Here is a 25901-nt window from a genome sequence, read left to right on the forward strand (position 1 = left end):
AAATTCAGGAGGGCAAAGGTTTATCCAAATGTTGTATCTAACTACATAGATATAACAGGGTGCTGCACAGAGTGTGATGCACAACTATCCATAAAAGTTGAAGAAATACCAGAGATTGCTAAGCCAGTAGTGCTTAAGTGTATGATCTGCAATATTGATGACAGTCTCCACACAGGAAAATCAAAACGTAAATTATCAGGAGATTTAAGAAAAAGGTTGTCAAAAGAACTCTGGGAAGGACGAAAACAAGCACATGTATGGCGAGCAGCTGAGGCTTATAAAGTTATGGATGTTGGTGACCCTGAGCCTAGCCATCTACCAAATCTAGCAACGCTAAGAAAAGCCAAGCAAGAGATTGGCGAAAGAGAGTTAATGCACAAGGACCCAATTCTTTCATTACATCTCCTGAAATACAGTGTTCCTCAGACTGGAAGCATACACAACATTGGTCTAGATAATTTTTTTTGCCATTACTGGACCCAGTCTCAGATGCAAGTCTACCAAATAAAGTCAAAGAACTTGGGTTCCTATGTAAGTTTTGATGCAACAGGTTCAGTAGTGAGAAAACTAAAAAGACCTGTTGGCATTTCTGCACACATCTTTTTGTACCAAGGGGTTTTGTGTTCGAGTGGAGATCATATCCCAGTAGTGCAGATGCTTTCTGAGAGCCATACTGTTAATTCTATAGCACAATGGCTGACTGAATGGAAACAAGCAGGTGCTACTGTTCCAAAGGAAGCAGTTTGTGATTTCTCCCTCGCTTTGCTTGGAGCTCTAGTTAAGGCTTTCACTCCTTACCCCGACTTGAAGACATATATAAATCAGTGTTTTGGAGTGTTGACCAGGAATGTTGCATCAAAACTACCACCATGCTTTATTAGAATTGATGTTGCGCACTGTATCAAGCTTATTAGCCGATGGGAATGTCTGAGGCAAGCTGGAAACAGAGTAAGGGAATTCTATCTCAGAGCAATGGCACAACTTCTACAGTCTACATCACTTGATGATGCGAGAGAACTCATTCATTCAATTTCAGTTGTTGCTTTTAGTGAATCAGAAGGGAATGATGACAGAGGCACACCAGTTTTATCAGAGACTAGCAAAGTTCAACTGAAGAGACGGATTGCAGAGGGACGTGTTTTACCCACTGTCACTGAAGATGACTATGGAGTAGAGATGAAAGAACAAGAGGATGAGCCAATTCAACCATGCCAAACAGACCTGAAAATATGGGCAACAGAAATTTGTGAAAGGAGTAAGATGCTTGCAGCAAATCATGGTGACAATTTACATTTTACATTTCCAATTTACATTTTACATTTTTACATTTACAGACAATTTACATTTCCTTCCAGAACTTGTTCCAAATCTTTTAAGAATGGCATGTTACCTTCCACTTTGGACAGCCATAATGGTTCCACACTTTAAAAGTGTGAACATGACAGCAAGTTCTGCAAATGTTGAGGCTGAATTTAAGAACATAAAAAATGGACTCTTTAAACATGAATGTCTCCCTATTAGAACCGACCGATTTGTAATTCGTCACCTTGAATTTATGGAAGGCAAAATGAGACTTTCCTCAGCTCCCATAAAGAAAACCGAAAGCAGTGAAAATATGAGCCAAGAGAATGGGCAAAAAAACAGCAACTGTGAGGAGGATTCACAAGTTCACATAAAATTGGGTGATGAAAGTAGCTTGCAGGAGCAGCCTGTTGAAAATTGGAAAGGTCTCAGTATTCCTCCATAAAAGAGATTGTCCTACCTAACCCCATGTTCCGAGTTGCTGCACATGGACACAAAATTTAACCAAAAAAAAAGGTGAGCATTTTGAAAAATGGTAACCATCTAGCTAAAAAACCAATACAAGTAAACAAAAAGCTTATAAGTATCATTAATACCTGTGCATTTGATTCATTTTGCCAGTGTCTTTGTTGTGCATTCTGGGACAGTGGATTATTTTGCAATTATGTCATCAAAGAAAACACCATTGAAATTTTTGAATTGGTGCAGACAATTGTGACAAAGGGAGTTGGAAAGGAAGTTTATGCAATGAGGGCTAAAATACTGTCTGGAATATTTGAATATGTTCAGCTGAAGTCAGGTGTGAGGCAGGTCAATGCTGAATGTAATGTTGCACACATAATCTCAATGACAATGAGACAGGTACCAAGTGTAATAATTAAAACACAGTGTTCTTCTGTGTACTGCAATAGAAATATAGCTAATTCAAGAGCAATCCCTCTTCTGCCAATCAATATACATATTTTAGAAACTAATGGACTTAGTAAACTTCAGCTAGCATTGGAAGATGGGCTACACCTAAATGTTTCAAAAATGTCTAAAGCCATTAAAGTCACCTCAAGAGTGTCCAGATGGCTTGAAAATTCAGGATGCATCTTCATTGAAATTCCTTTGCAGTGGTTCGGTCACGCACAGCTGCACCAGTGGACAAGTACTTTGTATTGAAATAAGTGCAGAAACACAGTATACACTGTCCGAAATACCTGTGAACATACATCTGGACAGTCATTCATTTGTGCTACGAGGGGTTGTTGCCTTCATTCCAGGAACTGGCAATATGTCTCTTGGTCATTATGTTGCCTATTGTAGAAGAAAATTTAATGGCTGGGAGAAATATGATGACCTGTGTGACTTTATTACAACAGCCTCTGCAAAGACCAAGATACAACCCCATGTTGTAATATTTACAAAGGAGGAGTGAATATGTGGAGAATCTGTCTCATCATGAGTCCCGTGGCAAGTCACAGGCTCCAAGATTGTTGTGGAAAGTTTAAAAGTATCCTGGCACCAAACAAAGTGTTAGTAATGCTTTCCTCTAAGGTTGTTTTGGTGCTTAAAGTGTATGTTTAAAATAACCTAAAATATGCCTTACCAATTTTTTTTATTCTGTTAACATTTTGTTAATGTGGATTTCCCATTATGATTAAACCGTTTCATGGTTCTTTAAACAGTTCTGCTGTCTACAAAGTTTCATCTGTTATTGGTAATTCCATTTTTATCTGTGTTTGATTTGCAAAGATTTATTAAGCTCTGAAGGTCCTGTTTAGTTGGACAGCTATATTAAAATAACAATACTTTTGTTTTGAGCCAGACACAAAATCATGGTCTACCACGGTTTTGAGTCCAGCAAGAAAACCACATATGGAGCAAAAATGAGCCAACTAGGGTCACTTGCGGACCCCAGCCAGATCATAGAAATGAATGGAGCGTATGCCCAAAAATGTAATGTTAACCCAGCCATATTCACACTGCAATCCAAAGCCATCACACACAAAGTGGTGATGTCTACGGTCATTGCATATTTATGCAAAGATTTTCATAGAAGATGACAGTCACTTTACATAAACTGGCCAACGTCAAAAGTAATCACAATCTTTTTTTTCCCTGGAATTCTTTTTATAGTGCAACGTAATTTGGCTAAACAATGTGTTAGGCCTGCTGGGTAATATAAAAAAAAGAAACAAAACCCCTCAGCAGGCCCAGATGGAACTATGGGAGCCACTGGGTCCTAAAACCCTCCCTGCAAGGTGACGTCAGCAGGGAGAGGACAGCCAACACTCACGTGACAAAAATAACCAATAAGACTGCAGCTGAAAAGTCAGACACACCTCTGGCTGAGAAACCACAACAGAAAATATATACAATAATTTAATAACGTTGAGACCAGGTGCGGACCACTGGTGCCCCCGCCGATCTAGATTCCCTACGCTGCAACCCTAACTAGACCGTCAGACTTCACACCCGCAAGGGCGATCCACCCGACCACCATCTCCCTAGTCTCACTCCTGTCTCCAACCTGACTAGGGTGGGGGCCCTAGGGTTACAGCTGGTAGTGGCAGAATGTAAATAGGGCACCAGCAGTCCACAGATGTTCTTACCTGGTCCGTAGAAGAAACTGCAGAAGCAAACAATATCTCGGAAACCAAAGCGGTGCAAACATTCATTTTTGCGGCACAAACCAGCACAAACGCAGCACAAACAAATGGTGTATTCATTTTTAAAATTTAAGAACATGGGGTGGAAAGTGGGCGGAGCTTCATAAAAATATAACGCGCAATATCTCTGGAACCAAAGCGGCGCAAACGTTCATTTTTGCGGCACAAACCAGCACAAACGCAGCACAAACGAATGGTGTATTCATTTTTAAAATTTAAGAACATGGGGTGGAAAGTGGGTGGAGTTTCAGCAAATTGAGCGCACAATATCTCGGAAACCAAAGCGGCGCAAACGTTCATTTTTGCGGCACAAACCAGCACAAACGCAGCACAAACGAATGGTGTATTCATTTTTAAAATTTAAGAACATGGGGTGGAAAGTGGGTGGAGTTTCAGCAAATTGAGCGCACAATATCTCGGAAACCAAAGCGGTGCAAACGTTCATTTTTGCGGCACAAACCAGCACAAACGCAGCACAAACAAATGGTGTATTCATTTTTAAAATTTTAAAACATGGGGTGGAAAGTGGGCGGAGCTTCATAAAAATATAACGCGCAATATCTCTGGAACCAAAGCGGCGCAAACGTTCATTTTTGCGGCACAAACCAGCACAAACGAATGGTGTATTCATTTTTAAAATTTAAGAACATGGGGTGGAAAGTGGGTGGAGTTTCAGCAAATTGAGCGCACAATATCTCGGAAACCAAAGCGGCGCAAACGTTCATTTTTGCGGCACAAACAAATGGTGTATTCATTTTTAAAATTTTAAAACATGGGGTGGAAAGTGGGCGGAGCTTCATAAAAATATAACGCGCAATATCTCTGGAACCAAAGCGGCGCAAACGTTCATTTTTGCGGCACAAACCAGCACAAACGAATGGTGTATTCATTTTTAAAATTTAAGAACATGGGGTGGAAAGTGGGCGGAGCTTCATAAAAATATAACGCGCTATATCTCTGGAACCAAAGCGGCGTAAACGTTAATTTTTGCAGCACAAACCAGCACAAACGAATGGTGTATTTTTATTCATCTTTTGAGAACATGGGGTGCCTACTTCACTCAGGTGCTGAAAACTGGGCCCATGATGTGTCCTCCAGAGCAATGTGCAGCCTCACACTAGGAGTGCCCACTGTCGGGATCCCTCAGATTACTCTTTCATCTGAAGGACCGATGTTCTTGGGTGTGAAGCATCATATGTCTCTAATTAAATCAGCTCCGTGGAGAAGAACTACACAGACACCAGCTGTATGGTACAACTCAGGATGCCTCCAAGACGCCTCTGGCTTATCAGTTAGGCTTCCGTCTTTTATAGTAAAGAATTTAAACATTTTACAGACATGCGCAGTACAAATGATTTTACAACTTGTTTTAGACAAAGAAAGTCATTTAGGCGAAAAAGCAGAGGTATTTGACCTTGGTTCACAAGGGAGATGTCTGAGACATCTCCTCGAAGAACAGATAAGGTTTTAAACAAGAGAATGCAACAAAGACAGAACTCAATTTAACTCCTTCAGTTCCTATCATTCCCCCCTTTGACATCTTCATTTTCCACAATCTGGAACACTGGATCCTGCAACAACAGCGGATAGTGGCTCGTTCACCAGGTACTATCCCAGGCCGACGGGTTGCCTGAGGGAGACAGGTCTTCTACCTTCTCCATCCCCCAGATACTGAAGCCACGTCCATCATTGCAAGAGTACGCTCCTTCATGCCAGAAATGAGATGTCAATCTAGGACTCAAAGGAATAATAGTTAAATTCTTGTTGTTTACAGTCAAACTTCCTTATCTATTTCTACATCTTTTCTTGCATACAGAGATACACCAAAAAACAAGTTTCAATAGCACATATATTACGAAGATACAAACAACAATGATTTTGGACAGCAACGGTGGTGTTCAATATATCCAATATATCCCATATTTGGTCATCTAAGTAATCTGTAGCCCTGACTAATTTATCCCACATTTGAGTAATCATAGGATAAATAAAAATAGAGCTGACAATTTTATTGGCCACACTCATCTGCACTATATGTGGTCTCCCAGAGAGGTGAGGTGTATTGTCAGCAGCTCTTTTGTACAACGTGTGTTTAGGTATGCTCTGAGTACTCAACTGGTCATTCGGAATAACAAAGGTAGCTGGAGTCAAACGACCCAGAGTACAAGCACCTTTTACCCCTACTGGCAACCATTTATATGCATTGTCTCCACATACCCAGTACATGTCACTAGGTAGGTCCCATAGGGCTGAATGTTGTAGTACCAGTCTATGAACTAAATCTATGAACGCAGATGCATTCTGGAGCATGCACCAAGGTGAAAATTGTCCTAAAGGACTACAATAACCTGCATCAGGGTTTCCACAATGGGAGGTTCCCTTCTTATATTACGAGGACTCGTTACAAGGCATATTACCAGGAATATTAATACAAGTTTCGTTAGTGCCCTGGGGAAATAAATTGGAATACTCCCAGGACGTGTTATGCAACCTTCTTTCTAGCAGTATTGGTTTGAAGGCATCAGTAGAGTGGGAAGTTACATTAAAACTAACTTGTAGGCCATACATTGGAATTTGCCCCAGGTAGGTTAATCGAGTTCTATTCCTGGGTACCCAAGCCCCCCCTTTATATGCCAGATATTGAAGGTATGTATTACTTCCTGAAAGATTACCCTGCCACCAAGGGTATCCTACCCATCCCACAATAGGTATACCAACAGTTGTGTTCCATAACTTCACATTATTTGTGGCATTATTAGCAAGTGTATCAGAACAACTGGTCCAGGCAAATAATTCCTCGGGTGGCATAGGAATAACAAGGAACGGAATACTAGTGGCTGATACTGCTGAATGTGTGCAGATCCAGCAAATGATTTGACCAATCATTTAGTATTTTTTCATGATGTTGTATAAACTTATTATTCAAGGACATTGGAGAATTTAGATTGTCCCACGCAGCTACCATTATTACAGATAATGCAACAAAACCAAACCAAAACATTATGCACTCTTATGCTTTGTTAACTCCTGTGGCTAGTTTGCAATGCGATGCGTGGATCCAGGTTGGTCGTCCTTCCAACTTAACAGAAGTAGGCGTTGTTAGGAGTACTTGGTAAGGTCCTTGATATCGGGGTTCAAGGGTCTTTCTGGAGTGTTTCTTGACATATACGTAATCACCAGGTTGTAGACAGTGAGTTCCTTCCACACTATCTGGATCTGGAATGGAAGAGAAAACTAGAGAATGCATTTGAGTTAAATGCTTTTGCAACTGGATTACATAACTTGTCAAATTATCCACAGAGTGTTAAGACCTGTGGGTAGTACAACCCTGTGTTCGGTGGTCTTCCAAACAGTATCTCAAAGGGTGACAGTTTAGTTTTCCCCGTGGGTGTGTACCTTACTGAGAATAATGCTAATGGGAGACACTCTGGCCATGGTCTATGGGTCTGCTCCATGGTTTTCTGTATTTTCAATTTCAGTGTCCCGTTCATTCTTTCTACCTTCCCTGAACTCTGTGGGTGGTAGGGTGTATGAAATGCTTGTTCTACACCTATCATTTGCATTACATTTTGCATTACCTCAGCAGTAAAGTGTGTACCTCTGTCTGATTCAATTGTTTCAGGGACACCGAATCGTGGTACTAGTTCCATCACCAGTTTCTTTGCAGTAGCTCGAGCTGTAGCCGTTTTCACCGGGTAGGCCTCTGGCCATCCAGAGAAGAGATCTACACATACTAGGATATTTGCATACACTCCTACCTTGGTAGCTGTATGTCGTCAATCTGCCGTCTCTGAAACGGGTAGAGAGGCCTAGGTGTCGCTTTCTTAGGGACTTTTACTGTTTTACCTGGGTTGTGCTGTGCACAGATGAGGCATGATTGTACAAGTTTCGCGGCTGCGCAACTGAAGCCAGGAGCGATCCAGAAGGCATCTACCATGGCACACATGTGACTTTTTGAGGTGTGATTGGGGCCATGTGCTGCTTGCGCCATGATTGGGAACAGGGACTTTGGTGGGCACATTTTATCCTTATTCTCCCATACTCCATTTGAGTTCAGCTCAGCTCCCAGTCTCCCCCGGTGTACCTTCTCTGTTTGGGCAGCCTTTTGCTGGAGGGATTTCAGGACATCTAGACCCAATGTGGCTGGAATACGCTGACTCCCCGCCACCGTCCACTGCTCTCTCTAGGCCGCCTTGTGCTATTTTAGCAGCCTCGTTCGCCCTTCTATTGCCCTCTACCTCCACGGAGTCACCTTTGTGTGTGCTTTTACCTTGACAATGCCAACCTGGACTGGTAACATCAATGCCTCCATCAATTGTTTCACCAGCTCTGCATTTTTAATGGGCTTCGAATCTGTGAAAATATTAGCGACTTTACCTGCAGCGGCTCTACACGCCTCAGTGAGTGCCTTCAACTCTGCCTCCTGCGCCGACATGTGAGGAGAGAGTGGTTCCGCTCGGATTACCTCATGTGAGGATACTACTGCATATCCAGTGTAGAATCGTCCATCCTGGTGGTATCTGGGGCCATCTACAAAAAAGAAACTCAAAGTCTGCATTAGGAACAGGTTTTTCATGAATGTGTGCAAACCCAACTGTCTCCTGACTCATCAGTTCTATGCCGACATGTTCATGCGTCATGTCAAAGTATCCTTCCTCACTTGCCAATACGGTCACCAATTCCCCCTTTTCTGAATCCATAGGCAGGAGGGTGGCTGGATTCAGAACGTTACATCTTTTGAGGAGTGACATACTCAGGAATTAGTAGAGCACACTCAAGTCGGAGCTGTCTGGCCCTAGACAGATGTTTTGGTTGAACTTGTAGGAGTATGGCATGGATGTCATGTGGGGAATAGATTGTCAAAAGAAACGTCAGTGTCATCTCACATGCCTTCCCTATTACGTCTCCACTTTTTTCCTTGTGCTCCAGCATACATGACAGGTCGTTTTATTGTCCTTGTTTGCTCAATTTCTTTAGCTACCTTAAGGAGGTCTTTCGGATCTACATGTCTCCATTCAGGTCTGGCTGTCTGTACTGCGTCTCGTAAGTCTTTGTTCATACCGTCAATGAATGCATCCACCAGTATTCTAACATCAAGTGGGTTTATGCAAATGTACCCCATGTCTGCCCATTTCAGCTGTAACCGTCCAAGGTATATCTCTACTCTCTCTCCTCTTTGCTGTGTCACATTAGTCAGGAGTACAGACTGCTCTGATTGTTCCACTGCAGCCCATTGTCTTAGTGACTCACAGTACGTCTCCCCAGATCGTGCAGATTTATCATCCATGCCCCAAGCCTGATTCTTTGTCACATCTGTGTGTCTTAATTATATGATCTAGTGCGTCACCTGCCTTTAAACTCATCAACCTCTCTAGGTCTGCCCAGGTACACTTATATGTCTGCTGTACTTCCTTTATGTGTCTGTAAAACGGGAATGGTTGGTCTTCAGGGGCAGGCAGCTGCTTCAGCAAAGCTAGCTGGTCAGAGGGGCTCCAGGGATAATACACCTGTATCTTTCTTATTCTAGTCACACTTCTAGGTCCTGATGGGGTTGGCCGTCTGATGTCTACTGTCAGCTTACTCCTCAAGGGCCAATGTCCCTACTACCCACTATCCACACTATTATGTCAGCTTCTTATGATCTTGTCTGGATAGGATTTAGTGCAATTCTCTTAGGTCAGTAGCACAGGTCACACAAGTAGCTATTCAGTCTGGGTTTGTCTGAGTCTGACCACAGTGTTTACAAGTCCATCTGTTTTGTCTGGGTCTCTGGTTACACTTTGTCAATCAAACATTCATAATACACCTTCCACACTGCTGCACATTCTCAAGCATCATTTATTCACTTGCTATTTTCTTCCCTTGTCTGTGCCTTTTTGTACATCCAAACATTCACACTCTGGTATTTTTGCCTTTTTCAATATTTGTCCCACTTGTTTTACTGCTTCCTTCCTTCTCTGTCTCTTGTAATTTGACACAATTTGCTATACAAATCAATCACACAACTAGAAGCAGGTTCAAACACATTAATGGCCAAGCAATCACTTACAATTCCCTTCTAAATTAGGCACCATATCTTACTTTTAACTTCCAATCTTCAATTAAGTACTGTTGCTTTAAAATGCACAAATCTTTCAGCGTGTACCTTACGGATAGAATTACAGAGAATTTTGAGCACAGCTCACACTCAGCAGAGATAAGAGCGAAGGGAGAAGAAAAACTACGCAGCGGTATCATTCCCCCCTCCCATCAGAATGCAGCGTCGTCCTTCACAGAATTCTGTAGTTCTTTAGACTTATCAAAATCAATTTCTACAAAGAAACTCAAAATCACGGGATTTCACTGTAAGGGCAGATAACTGTATAATGAGATTAACCATGCCTTGCCCTTTTTCTGGCCAAATGCATTCAGGAAACTTTACAATGTAATGCCACATATAACACGAACTATATCATTACTCAATTCATTCAGTCTCAGATGTAGATTTGAAATATCTATAACGCATCTGTCCAGGATTCCACCACAACTAGAAAGGTCACAAATCTCTTGACACAAAAATGATGTGTGATGATTCATTCATACGTGCTCATTCACTGATTTTTTTTTTTTTTTTTCAATTACTCATCTCTCATCTTATTCAGAGGTTCTCATAGACATATATACAAGGATTCACACAGCCTGCCTATCTTGCACTTTGGATTTGATTAATACTTTTTCCAGGTTCTTTGCTGCACTACTTCCATATCTATCCTCAATTATATCACATAACCGATTTCCTTCTTCAGGTATCTTTCCCTGACTGTTCCCCATCTTATCTTTTATTCTTATCCTGTCTCTCTTGTTGTCTTCCTGTTAGTCCCCTGCCTTAGGTGGTGTATTGGGTAAGCTCAAGACTAGGCTCTACTATACCTCGTTACCTTCTTCCTAAGGTGCTAACAGGCTAAATGGAGTGTCTGTTCCTCGGTGTACTACGTGTTTCGTGTACTTATATGCTATGTAGCATCCGAACAGAAATACTCCCACAACACACAGGATTGTAAATAAAGTGTCCATCTACTGGGGTTCTTCAGTCATATCCTGTCACAGGCTCATTTCACGGTCCTGTGCTCATTCGGTCACACTCTTATCTGTCACAAGGTTTATTCGTAAAGGGTGTTGATTTAAGCTTAGGCGGTGACCTCCCCGAAAGGACGCTGTCACATGGCCCAGTTAGGCAATATCACCACTCTTTGAACGAATACCTACTGTGCAGCTTATTTTTCTACTTTCCACAACCTTTCAAATCAAAGTAGCCATTCAACAACCTCCTCTATTCCTAGTGCGGAACCGTCTATTGTGAAAAACTTGTCCGTCCGGGCTGCGCAGTATGAACTGTTCACCCAGCCTTATATTCCATAATGTCAGACCTCTCCCATTTTGATTTGCATCAGCTCTTTTTCTAAAAATAGCTGTGCACACACAGAACCTACAGTAACCTCTCATTCGAGCAGAAATTACATATGCGTGTCACACCCGATTTCCTCAGAGTTCTTATATGGACCTGATTTTACGGCCCCCTCCTCTACTAGATTCCCCTTTATACGGACCTTAGTTATAATGATAGATTATGAAGAGCAGAGAAGAGAAAAATTGATCTCTTACCTGGCCAGGTGTTTAGGTCTGCTGTTCACAATTTCATCAGTAACTGGAGTGGTCTGTAGATCGGGTAGTCTTGGAGAGGTGCCTATATCAGGTCCCTGTTCGGGCGCCAGGAAACTGTCGGGATCCCTCAGATTACTCTTTCATCTGAAGGACCGATGTTCTTGGGTGTGAAGCATCATATGTCTCTAATTAAATCAGCTCCGTGGAGAAGAACTACACAGACACCAGCTGTATGGTACAACTCAGGATGCCTCCAAGACGCCTCTGGCTTATCAGTTAGGCTTCCGTCTTTTATAGTAAAGAATTTAAACATTTTACAGACATGCGCAGTACAAATGATTTTACAACTTGTTTTAGACAAAGAAAGTCATTTAGGCGAAAAAGCAGAGGTATTTGACCTTGGTTCACAAGGGAGATGTCTGAGACATCTCCTCGAAGAACAGATAAGGTTTTAAACAAGAGAATGCAACATAGACAGAACTCAATTTAACTCCTTCAGTTCCTATCACCACTCACTGCCCGCCATGTGCTGAGTTATTAGTGCACACTCAAATGTGCCGAGTCACTCACCGATTATTTATTTTACACATGATAAAACATAAACCATTCAGGCCTGTTCCATCCACCATCTTAGGTAATATAAAATAAGCTCTTGGTGGGTACACTCTGATCATGCAATATATGAGGGGGAGGACTAAAGACAGCAATCGCTACAGAAATCAAGCACTAAGCTGGAAGTCATGTCCAGGTTATATGTACAGCCAGGAAAATGACCTGGAGACACAGGATGTCTATACCCAGCATGATCCGTATATAGCAGAGTGAGGAGTGATATCATGTATACAGACCTGTGGTACAGGTTAAGTATACAGCACAGGAATAGAGCCTTTACATATACACCACATATAGTGAGTAACCTGGTTACACTGGATCTGCACACCCAGCCTCACAGTATGTAACAGAGATGAGGTCACATACAGCTCATCAGACTCCATAACTGGGATGGGGGGATAATCCGCACACAGCATGATCAGTATATAGCAGAGTGAGGAGTGATATCATGTATACAGACCTGTGGTACAGGTTAAGTATACAGCACAGGAATAGAGCCTTTACACATACACCACATATAGTGAGTAACCTGGTTACACAGGATCTGCACACCCAGCATCACAGTATGTAACAGAGATGAGGTCACATACAGATCATCAGACTCCATAACTGGGAAGGGGGGTAATCAGCACACAGCAGGGTCAGTATACAGTGCACTGACATGAAGTGCAGCCTCTCACCATCATACATATACCATCCCCCGACTGCTCCTCTCACCATCATACATATACCATCCCCCGACTGCTCCTCTCACCATCATACATATACCATCCCCCGACTGCTCCTCTCACCATCATACATATACCATCCCCCGACTGCTCCTCTCACCATCATACATATACCATCCCCCGACTGCTCCTCTCACCATCATACATATACCATCCCCCGACTGCTCCTCTCACCATCATACATATACCATCCCCCGACTGCTCCTCTCACCAGTGTCTCTAATACATGTGACTGCCCAGCTCCACCATAGTAATGGCAGACACTGTATGCGTCCCTGCCCTGTCCTATCATACATAAACCCAGAACTCATGAAGACTCTGTATAATACAGCAGTAATGTGGTATATCAGAAATGTCTGCAGGGAGGTCACACAAAAGCTGCCTCTGCAATAAGTGAGGGAACATGGCAGCTACATGAATTACTGAGGTAATCTTGATCCCAGATAAGATGTAGGAGCGGATACTACACTAGTACACACTACACAATGTCTGAGGTGAGTGCAGAGTAGTATATCAAACATGTCTGCAGGAAGGTCACCCAGAAGTTATCTCACAGTCTGTGAGGGGAAAAAAGCAGCATGCACATGAGGGACATGGCAGCTACATGAATCGCTGAGGTAATATTGGTCCCATCCATAATGTAGGTGCTGATACTACACTAGTAAATGATGTCTAAGGTGAATGTGCTCCTATTATCTGTCGTGTGAGGTGATAACCCCAGTATTATACTCCCTGACACTGCAGACATGCTTCCTCCTGTTCATCCTGTGCATGAAAGAGGGAAGAGACACAGATCTCCTGCTCTATATAAGCCCCACCCTCCTCACAGTAACTCACCAGGCACAGACATACTGTGCTTCTTACTCTGAAAGCAACATCACTCTAGCTTAAAAATCTACACTATACCAAAAAGCTGCAGGAGTAAAGGTCCACCCATCCCCAAGTCATGTCCTCCTCCGCCTATGGCTCCAGTGGTTTCTAGAAGCTGATTTTTATAAAACTGTGCAGTGGTCTCTTAATTTTTGCCAGAGCTGTATGAATATCATCGCTTATTTGCGAACTCCTTCATGACAACATAAATGGTATTGGAAAGTGCCCTTGAAAATTGTTCACTTTAAAGTGTAACCGTCATTGAAAGTTATATTGTAGAAATCAATAATACCTGTGAAAATAAGAAACTTTATAATTCAGAGGGTGAAGTATTAAACACATCAAGCATCAATTTTCTAAGTAAATATACTTCTAAAGCTGCTATTGACATGAAATTCTTACCAGATGTCGATAGCAACCTATCTAGTACATCAAACTATAGAGGTCCATAAAAGAAAGTTGTGTGCAAAGAGAAATGACAGGAAAGAAAAAAAAGCTATTTAACACGCTTACTGAAATGAATGTAATACTTCGTACAAAAGCCTTTACTGGTGATGACTAGTGTTGAGCAATACCATCCGATATAGAGAAATATCGGATCGGACTGGATCGGCCCGATACCCAAAAAGTATCAGGTATCGCCGATTCCGATACCGGAAGTCCCATTCAAGTCAATGGGACAGAAATATTGGAATTAAAAAAAACCCTTTTTTTGCTTGTACATCCAGTTCGGGAGGGGGGAAGAATGTGGGCGGTGCGTTGGCGGACAATGTGCGTGTCTGTGTGTGCGGGTGGGGTCTGTACGGGCCTGCCGGGGGCCTGTGCCGGCTGTCGGGGGTCTGTATGGGCCTGCCGGGGGCCTGTGCCGGTTGTCGGGGGTCTGTACGGGACTGCCGGGGGCCTGTGCCAGCTACCGGGGGTCTGTGCGGGCCTGCTGGGGGTCTTGTGTGTGTGCAGACAACAAGTCCCATCGGGCTATGCCTCCTACAATGACAGTGATTGACACATTAGCCAATGATGGGATAGTAGTAGTCCCATCATCCGGCTAATGTGTTGAATGTAAAAAAAACCAAAAAAAAAACCATACATACTACATACATACTACATACATACTACATATATACAACATTCATACAACATACATACTACATACTACATGCATACTTCATATATACTACATTCATACAACATACATACATACTACATACTTCATATATACTACATCCATACAACATACATACATACTACATATATACAACATTCATACAACATACATACTTCATGCATACTTCATATATACTACATTCATACAACATACATACATACTACATATATACAACATACATACATACTACATGCATACTTCATATATACTACATTCATACAACATACATACATATTACATACTTCATATATACTACATTCATACAACATACATACATACTACATATATACTACATTCATACAACATACATACATACTACATATATACTACATTCATACAACATACATAAATACTACATACTTCATATATACTACATTCATACAACATACATACACTACATTCATACAACATACATACATACTACATTTATACTACATTCATACAACATACATACATACTACATATATACTACATTCATACAACATACATACATACTGCATACTTCATATATACTACATTCATACAACATACATACATACTACATATATACTACATTCATACAGCATACATACATACATACTACATAATACATACATACTACATATATGCAAAATTCATACAACATACATACATACTTCATATATACTACATTCATACAACATACATACTACATATATACTACATTCATACAACATACATACATACATACATAGTACATACTACATACATACAACATACATACAACATGCTACAGACATACAACATACATACTACATACATACTACATACAATACATTCATACAATACATACATATAGACATACAGTACATATAACATAGAGTACATACTCACCAACACTTGTCACTTTGGTCCCCAAAGCCAGTGTCATCTATGAAAAAATATGAAAATAACAAACAAGCGATAGACTCCCTGATCCGCAGAAATCCACGAGGGTCCCACGCCGATCTCCCGTGGAGAACAGCAGCATCAGCTGATGCGACCGCTCTCTAGGGGCCCCAGGAATACAATGACAGGAGGTAGGTATCCTTCCGCACTGTATTCCTCCACCACTGTAAAAAAATAGTCCCTAGTCTCACTTTTGGCATTGCTGTGTGAGAAAGTTCCCACGCAGCTTTTGCCATAAAGTGACACCAGTGAACGATAGTAACCTCCCAGTGATGCAGTGCAGATCGTCGTGGCTCGTGAGACACTCGTGGATTTCTGCGGATCAGGAAGTATATCGCTTGTTTGTTATTTTCTAATTTTTTTCATAGATGACACTGGCTTCGGGGAACAAAGTGACAAGTGATGGTGAGTATGTACTCTATGTTATATGTACTGTATGTCTATATGTGTGTATTGTATGAATGTATGAATGTATTGTATATAGTATGTATGTAGTATGTATGTTGTATGTCTGTAGCATGTTGTATGTACTATGTATGTATGTTGTATGAATGTAGTATATATGTAGTATGCATGTATTGTATGAATGTATGAATGTATTGTATGTGATATTTAGTATGTATGTATGCAGTATGTATGTTGTATGTCTGTAGCATGTTGTATGTATGTTGTATGTATGTAGTAAGTATGTAGTATGTATGTTGTATGAACGTAGTATATATGTTGTATGTATGTAGTATGTATGTATGTTGTATGAATGTAGTGTATGTATGTTGTATGAATGTAGTATATATGTTGTAATGTATGTAGTATGTATGTATGTTGTATGAATGTAGTATGTATGTAGTATGTATGTATGTTGTATGAATGTAGTATATATGTAGTATGTATGTAGTATGTATGTATGTTGTATGAATGTTGTATATATGTAGTCTGTATGTATGTTGTATGAATGTAGTATGTATGTTGTATGAATGTTGTATATATGTAGTATGTATGTAGTATGTATGTTTGTTTTTTTTTACATTCAACACATTAGCCGGATGATGGGACTTCTACTGTCCCATCATTGGCTAATGTGTCAATCACTGTTATTGTAGCAGGCATAGCCCGATGGGACTTGTAGTCCCATCGGACGATGCCCGCACACACACAAGACCCCCGGCAGGCCCACACTGACCACCAGCAGCCGGCACAGGCCCCCGGCAGGCCCGTACAGACCCCCTGCAGTCGGCACAGACCGCGCATCATGATGCGCACAGACCGCGCATCATGATGACATAATTTCAGCAGCCAATCACAGCCACAACAGTGGCTCATTGCATTATGGGGACTTCCGATACCGGTATCCCATATTGAAAAAATATCGGTACTCGGTATCGGAATTCCGATACAGCAAATATCGGCCGATACCCGATATTTGCAGTATCGGAATGCTCAACACTAGTGATGACAGCTTCAAAATACCTCTTGTATGGAAAAACTAGTCGCATGCATTGCTCAGGTGCGATTTTGGTTCATTTTTCCACACACAAGTCAAATCCTAAAGGTTCCATGGGTTCCTTCCATGAACTGAGCTTCAATTCCTTCCATAAATTTTCTATTGGATTCAGTACAGGTGATTGGCTGGGCCATTCTAACAGCTTTATTTTCTTTTTCTGATACCAATGGATAGTTTCCTTGGCTTTGTGTTTAGGATGTGACGCGCCCCAGAGGCCGTGGGGTACTCGGCACCGGGCCCGTAGATTTCTATGGGAGATGTCACAGTGGCAGTGGCCCGGTCCGTGGCCTCAGGCAGTCAATGTAAAAGAGGTAGAGTGATGGGGATAAAGTTATTATGGTAATTCGTGACGCCACCTGGTCAGAGTGACCAGCGCTGCGGTGTTGCTTCCCTGGGATGGGTGTTGAGTGCAGCTATGATGTTGTAGCCCTCCACAGGTAGGGCTGTAGTCCCAGGGCAGAGTAGATGAGGTTAGTAAATGAGGAGATGGTGTGAGGAAGTAGATGTAGCAGAGCCGGGTGCAAGGCACAGGAATAAGTAGAGGACACAAAGGCATGTAGTTCCAAGGCTTTACTCAGTCTGGTGCACACAGATGCCCGCTTCGGTGCCATGTCCTCCAGGTCAGGGGCTCAGCCGACTTCCAGGCAAGGTAAAGTACACCGTTCCAACACTCCTCCAACATGTGCCTTCTCTGAACGTCTCCTCACTAGCACTTAAACTGAAGTACTTGTAGTTGTGTCTTAAACTCAAGTTCCTCCTTTCAGATGTTCTTAGAACCCTACTCGTACGGCAGACAGCTGTAGCCCGCTTCGGGGACTTCCTACTCTCAGGTCCCGGCTCACACCCGTTGCTGTTGTGCCCTCGAGTCTTAGGTGGGAATAAAGTGGTGACAACTTCTATTCCTCCGGTTTCTGCTGCAGGACCGTCAGTATCCATACAACCTCGGAGACCGGACTCCGGACCATGCGCTTCAAACTCAAGGAAGGGCTCTGCTCTCACCCTTGTCCTCAGTTCTTTTCTCCCCACGTTCCATACTAATCTATCTTCCTTCTGAAGAATTAGGCTTTCTTTTGCTCCTTCCCGTGCCAACAGCTCCGGGTCACAGGAGACTGCTGCAGCACTTGCTTTCATTCCATCCCTCTCAGGGGATCTCTTCTCTCCAACTGACCCTTTCCTAGTATTCTCCCGCTCTCTTGTGCAGCCTAAGCTCCACCCACCTCCCCAGCACTCTTCGTGTTCCAAGCAGGGAACCACAAAGGGTGCCCTGCTACACTACTGGTGTATGTGAGATGTGAGTGTTGGAGTGTGGACAGGTGTCTCCACCTTACCTGGATAGTGGGGTACCACACCTTAGGAGGAGGTGCAGTACCTCTGTGGCGACTGAACCCTCAGGGGCGCCACAGATGTCCTCCCTCATTTCATTTTCATCACCCTGATAGGTGATAGCAGATCATCAAGAATGTCTTGTTACAGTATATTTAGCCTCCCTTGAATTACATGAAGTTTGCCAGTGCTGTATGCTGAAAAATATGATATTTCTACTTCAAAAATTCATTCTTAGTATGGTGTTTTGGGGGTGATATTATTATTATTATTTACTTATATAGCGCCACTAATTTCATGGTGCTGTACATGAGAAGGGTTTACATACAAAGTTATAGATATCGTTAACAGTAAACAAATTTACAATGACAGACTGGCGCAGAGGGGAGAAGACCCTGTCCTTGCGGACTTGCATTCTACGGGATAGTGGGAAAGAGACAGAAGGTCGGGGATGCAGCAGCTCTGGTGGTGATGAGGCGGCAGCTCAGGCGGTGGTGAGGCGGCAGAATGGTCATTGCAGGCTGTAAGCTTTCCTGAAAAGATGGGTTTTCAGGTTCCATTTGAAGGATCCGAGGGTGGTGGATAATCGGACGTGTTGAGGCGTGGAATTCCAGAGGATAGGGGATATTCAGGAGAAATCTTGGAGGCGGTTGTGTGAGGAACGAATAAGTGTGGAGGAGAGTAGGAGGTCTTGGGAGGATCGAAGATTACGTGAGGGAAGATACTGAGAGATTAGTTCAGAGATATAGAATCATAGAATTGTAGAGTTGGAAGGGACCTCCTGGGCCATCTGGTCCAACCCCCTGCTCAAAGCAGGATTCGCTAAATCATCCCAGACAGATGTCTGTCCAGCCTCTTTTTGAAGACTTCTATTGAAGAAGAACTCACCACCTCTCGTGGCAGCCTGTTGCACTCATTGATCACTCTAACTGTCAAAAAGTTTTTTCTAATATCTAATCTGTGTCTCCTCCCATTTAGTTTCATCCCATTGCTTCTAGTCTTTCCTTGTGCAAATGAGAATAAAGATGATCCTTCTACAATGTGATAGCCTTTGGGATATTTGTAGACAGCTATTATGTCTCCTCTCAGTCTTCTTTTCTGCAAGCTAAACATTCTCAAATCCTGCAACCTTTCCTCATAAGACAGGGTTTGCAGACCGGTCACCATTCTGGTCGCTCTTTTCTGAACTTGCTCCAGTTTGTTGATGTCTTTTTTAAAATGTGGTGACCAAAACTGTACACGGTATTCCAGATGAGGTCTGACCAAAGAGGAGTAGAGGGCAATATAGAGCAATAGAGGGCTGTATAGGGAGGGGAAAGGTTGTGGATGGCTTTGTAGGTCAGTGTTAGTAGTTTGAATTGGATTCGTTGGGGAATTGGGAGCCAATGGAGGGATTTGCAGAGGGTGGAGACAGGGGAGTAGCGAGGAGAGAGGTGGGTTAGTCAGGCAGCAGAATTGAGGACAGACTGGAGTGGTGCAAGAGAGTTAGCAAGGAGGCCACAGAGGAGAGTGTTGCAGTAGCCAAGGCGGGAGATGATGAGGGCATGTACAAGAGTTTTAGTAGATTGAGGACTGAGTGATATGCAGTGCCTTTTGGACTCCCAAATATTGTGTGTATTCTGGCATCCAAAGAGTTCAACTTTGGTCTCATCTGCCCCGACTATATTCTCCCAGTATTTTACAGGCTTGTCTAAATGTAGTTGAGCAACCTTAAAATGTGCTAGAATATGCTTTTTGTTCAGCAATAGGGTCTTGGTGATGAGCGTGCATACAGTCCATGGAGGTTGAGTGTATTACTTTGATTTCTTTGAAACAATTGTACCTGCTGATACCAGGTATTTTTTGTATCTCTCCACAGGTTGTCCTGACTTGTGGACAACTCTTCTGATAATTCTTTTTATACCTCTACCTGAAATATAGAAAGCTCCTTGCCGTGACCGGTTTAGGGTGAAATTGTGCTTTTTACTTCCTTATTATTTCCCCAACTTTCCTCACTTTAACCTTCAGTAGTTTAGAAATTCTTCTGTAACCAATGTCAATCAGTATGTTTTGCAACAATAAGGTTTTGAAGGTCTTGAGACACTTCACTGGTTTTACACATGAGATGTTTCTTTTGTGGCACCTTGATAATGAGACACCTTTTTATAGACCATCAGTTGAACAGCTGATATTTTTTACTAAATGACAGGATTGCTTTCTAACTACTGATAGATTTCAGCTGGTGTCATCACTTTCCATGGCTATTTGCACCTGTTTTTCTTCATGTTTTCAATACTTTTTCCCTGTGCCATTTCTCATTATTATACACCTTAATTTATGGTATGATTTCTTTACCCGTGTGGATTGGATGGGTTATTACCGACATCTGGTGGGAATTTCATGTCAACAGTACCTTTAGAAATATATTTAGTTAGAAAATTGGTGACATGTTCAATATGGATTTCACCCACTGTATATTATATGAGAGAAATCTACTTCTTTCTCCTCCAGGACTAATGATTCATTTTCAAAATTTTCAATTCCCGGGTAAAATCTGTGTTCATTGAAGACAGATTGTCAGATTACTGAGATAGGAGATGACAGCTTCTACCCATAGTATTCTACGTAGAGGGGAAAAAGGAGGCGCTAAAGGCAGAGCTCCTCCCTTTACACGGAATCTTACAAAAACACCAACTGCCATCTCCTATCTCAGTAATGTAACAACCTGTCTTCACTGAATACAGATTTTTACCCAGGAATTGAAAAAAAATGTGATCAGTCCAGGAACAGAAAAAAAAGCAGATTTCTCTGATGAGATATATTACAAAGTTGCTTACTTTCTTGTGTACTACTGATTTATAACAGTGCAGGGGATGGAAAAAACACCATTATGGCCGGGTTCACTCTCGTGAGAAACTCGCACGAGTCTTGTGTCTCAATACCCGGCACTGCCGCCGGCACTCGGGATCGGAGCCTTCAGCTGCATAGAAATACATGCAGCCGCACACTCAGAACACGAGTGCCAGTAATAGTGCCCGGTATTGAGACGCGAGGCTCGTGCGAGTTTCTCGCAAGTGTGACCCTGGCCTAAAACAGAAAATCACCAATTGACCTGTGCTTTGGACTGTGAGCTGAGCTAGGCATCTACCTGTGTTCTATGTTTGGTTTCCACTTATGTCATTTTCACCAAAACCTTTCCAAAGTTCTCCTTACACATTAGATATCAGCCGAACCCGCTTAGGCCAACAGTCTAATGTGTATGAGGAGCCTGGACAAATTATGGCGGGGGGGAGTTAAAGATTCAGTTTGTCGTTTTATCAGCATACACAAGAGACAAATGTAGAATGATAATAACGCAGCAAAAAAAAAAAAAGGAAAGAAAAGCAGAAAACAACACAAGAAAAACCAAGCAAATCCTGCTTTTTTCTGCAGCTTCTTTACTGCCAAGAGAGATTTTTCTGCAGAAAAAAAAACACATCACGAACACCCAGTGTGAACATCGCCTTAGACTCATTCTGATTCTTTTGTTTTGCAGACTACGAGAGGCTCTGAATCAGGCGGAAGCCGAGCTGAAAGGCTTGATCCGTAAGCAGCTGTCTCTAGAGGAAGAGATCCAAGTGAAGGAAAACACTCTGTACATCCATGAAGTGATCTGTATGCAGATGAGAGAAGCCATCTCCATTAACAACTTCTAGATGTGAGATGTGCGGCTTCTCGGCCATTCTACTTGAACATGCTGAGTTCTCTATGGAAAATGGAAAAAAATAAATATATGAAAGCAATAAATACACATATTTATTCACCCACATTACTGCATTCTCACCTGTATATGATTCCTCTATTTCGCTCTGTAATCGCCCGATCAGACAGAAACAATGAAGATGGAGTAAACCTTTTAAAGGGATTGTCTTTTTTTGTATTTATTTATAAATATGGGAACTAAAAATGCATTAATAACCTAACCATTCTAACCCCTCCATCGCTCGATCACTGCTGCTCCTCAGTCCTACAGAGATGACATCACTTCATTCAAATGACCGCTGCAGTCAATCATTGCCCCCGGCAATGACCAACATGGAAAATGATGGCTCTCCGTATTCAAGGGTGAAAAAAGGAAAAGAGAAAGTTATATCATTAAAAGGGTTTCTGTTAATATTTTACTTATTATAGTCCATACAATTCCAAGGGTTAAAACTATTAAACAGGTTACTCACCGGCTCCTGCACCAGTGTCGCTGCTCCGCCGCTGCGCCTGGTGTTTGCTACCAGCTGCGGTGATGTCAGAGCTACAGCGCAAGTTTCCACTGCAGCCAATCAGTGGGCTCAATACCTTGTGCTGTATTCATTATAATATCTGTAAAGCACAGCAGACTATGAGGGCGCGTATAAGTAACATAAAAGAAAATGAGAGGAAGGGCCCAGCTCAGATATTGATGTGAACCAATCAGCCAAGAACTGTCCTCCTGAGTTGTGTAGAGCTGAGAAGTGGAGCAGATGTTGTCACAAGGCAGCTTTACTAGGCAATGTGTTGCAGATTTTTTTTTATATAATATTCAATATATAATCAATTATCTATAATACAAAATGGAATGTACTGTTTAAACTTTATTTTTTTTCCTGCAGCCGCTTGGGGCTACCATTTGTATTTGCTGGTGTGCAGGTGTCTGAGCATGTCACTTAGGGCTCATACATGCGAGAAACTCAGACAAGTCTCGCACGTCAATACCTGACACTGACGCCGGCACTCGGGACCGGAGTGTTCAGCTGCATAGAAATACATGCAGCCGCACGCTCCGATCCGAGTGCTGGTGGCAGTGCCGGGTATTAAGATGCGAGACTTGTCTGAGCTTCTCGCAGGTGCAGACTGGGGCTGAAATTCAGGCCAGGCATTTGAAATCACACAGGCCCATGCTGTCCCCGCCCCTAAGCACCAGATGGTATTTATTACTAATATTATCCTGGATGGAGGAAAGCAAGATTTATTACAAGATCAATATTTCTAATGATATCTGTGGCCTGTTGGGGTAAGTGACGGACTCAGCTCCGTCACAACTCTTAACAGCATGGGTGTCTTGAGAACATCGATTCTATCAACAATGTAGCAGACAAGGCAGCCCACGACCAGACAGGCCCTTCTGGCTTTTGCCAGAATTGCCAGATGGCCAGTCTGGCCCTGGTTTCTCGCGTGTGAGTATGAGCCCTTGTCGCAGATACGGCCGCCTCTGGGCATAGGTGGCTGAAGTCGGTGTCAATAGGTATCTCCTACATTGTGGCAGCCTCAGCTGGGAGCTGAGCACACCTCCAATTCTCAGCTGAGGGAGGAGTGTGGTGCCATTTTATTGTAGTCATAGAATGGTAGAGTTGGAAGGGACCTCCTGGGCCATCTGGTCCAACCCCCCGTTCAATGCAGGATTCACTAAACCATCCCAGACAGATGACTGTCCAGCCTCTGTTTGAAGACTTCCATTGAAGGAGAACTCACCACCTCTCGTGGCAGCCTATTCCACTCATTGATCACCCTGTCAAAAAGTTTTTTCTAATATCTAATCTGTGTCTCCTCCCATTCAGTCTCATCCCATTGCTTCTAGTCTTTCCTTGTGCAAATGAGAATAAAGATGATCCTTCTACAATGTGACAGCCCTTGAGATATTTGTTGACAGCTATTAAGTCTCCTCTCAGTCTTCTTTTTTTCTACACATTCCCAGATCCTTTAACCGTTCCTCATAGGACATGGTTTGAATTTACTGCTGTGTCTGCAGACAACTGAATGAGGAGTTACAATGACTGAATAGAGCCTTGTATCTAAACCTAGTAAATGTCATCCTCCCTTTTCCTCTCGCAAACACCCAGGAGAGGGGAGCAGTGACGTCAGATGTGTTTGCAGACCCCGCCCACATTTACAGTAGTCTAAAGTAAGTTAGCCCTACACTAGATTTTCATGGCTTATTTCAGCAGCTGGACCCCCTAGTGTTTAAAACTGGAAAATATCAATGCCTTTAAAGGGAACCTGTCAGCTGTTTTGGCCGCTATAAGCTGCGGCCGCTGCCTATCAGGGCTTATCTACAGCATTCTATCTATAATGCTGTAGATAAGCCCCCGATCCGACCTGTAAGATAAGAAAGACAAGTTTTATTATACTCACCGGGGGGGGCGGTCCGATGAGTGTCTCAGGTCCGGGTCTGGCGCCTCCCATCTTCTTGCAATGCCGTCCTCCTGCATGCTTCATCACTCCCCGGCATCACGTTCTTGCGCAGGCGTAATACTTATCTGCCTTGTTGAGGGGCAGAGTAAAGTACTGCAGTGCGCAGGCGCAGGACCTCTCTGACTTTTCCCGGTGCCTGCGCACTTCAGTACTTTACTCTGCCCCTCAACAGGGCAAATAAGTATTATGCCTGCGCAGGAGTGAGGAATCAACAGGAGGGCGGCATCGCAAGAAGATGGGAGGCGCCGGACCAGGACCTGCAACACCCATCGGACCGGACTGTAGGTATGTATAATAAAACTTGTTTTTCTTATCTTGCTGGTTGGATCGGGGGATTATCTACAGTATTTTAGATAGAATGCTGTAGATAAACCCTGAAAGGCAGCGGCCACAGCTTATAGCGGCAAAAGCTGGTGACGGATTCCCTTTAAATATTTTTTCATATTTTTATACCATTTAAAAAAAGTAATGTTTTTAATTAAAACATTAATACTTTACACTTTTTGAATTGTTGAAAACATTTTTTGGATGACACATTCCCTTAATAGGCATGAGAGTATTAATTGCTGTTTTCAAGAGATTTAAAAGGGTGTTTCCACCACTGTAATAATGGTGACCTATCAAAAGGGTTGATCATCAATATCGTGGATGACCCCTTTAAGCCCGCGCCCCACTATCCTGAGCCTAGCTCTCCCGCCCGCTCACAGACAGCACTCTTTCAGCACTTTGTAGGAACACTATTTAAAAGTAGCACTTCAAGGCCACGTAATCGCAATCTTGCTCGCCATTGGCCGAGTCCACATTTTCTACGTCAGCCTCTTCTGCCACCAAATACCATTAGAGGCGGAGTCGGGACTTTTTTTATCCAATAGATAACTGCAGGAAATGACGTCACCATACATAAGCGCCTTCCACAAGACGGTAACCTGTAGGGGGCCTGTACTTGAAAACAGGGTTGAGCCTAGACTGTCTGGGCTCCTTCCAGGTCCTAACTGCAGCCCATAAAGTCTAGCCGGCTC

General features: G+C 42.6%; 2 protein-coding genes across 2 annotated transcripts in view; one reads left to right on the top strand and one right to left on the bottom strand.

Moving 5' to 3' along the window:
- The window catches only part of LOC141078389 (nuclear envelope pore membrane protein POM 121-like), a 32747-nt gene extending 19030 nt beyond the window's left edge, over positions 1-13717 (bottom strand). The window contains exon 1 of the mRNA XM_073565132.1: positions 13675-13717. The gene's annotated coding sequence lies outside the window, so the exon portion shown is untranslated. The remainder of the gene's footprint in view (positions 1-13674) is intronic.
- LOC141080480 (uncharacterized) overlaps positions 1-22489 on the top strand; it is a 150350-nt gene extending 127861 nt beyond the window's left edge. The window contains exon 9 of the mRNA XM_073565728.1: positions 22217-22489. Coding sequence (XP_073421829.1) covers positions 22217-22233 — 17 coding nt within the window. The 3' untranslated portion in view covers positions 22234-22489. The remainder of the gene's footprint in view (positions 1-22216) is intronic.
- Positions 22490-25901: the final 3412 nt, after the last annotated feature.

The sequence above is a fragment of the Dendrobates tinctorius genome, unplaced genomic scaffold, assembly GCF_039654945.1.
Source record: "Dendrobates tinctorius isolate UK_male_01 unplaced genomic scaffold, ASM3965494v1 ptg000016l, whole genome shotgun sequence".
NCBI classification, from domain to species: Eukaryota; Metazoa; Chordata; class Amphibia; order Anura; family Dendrobatidae; genus Dendrobates; species Dendrobates tinctorius.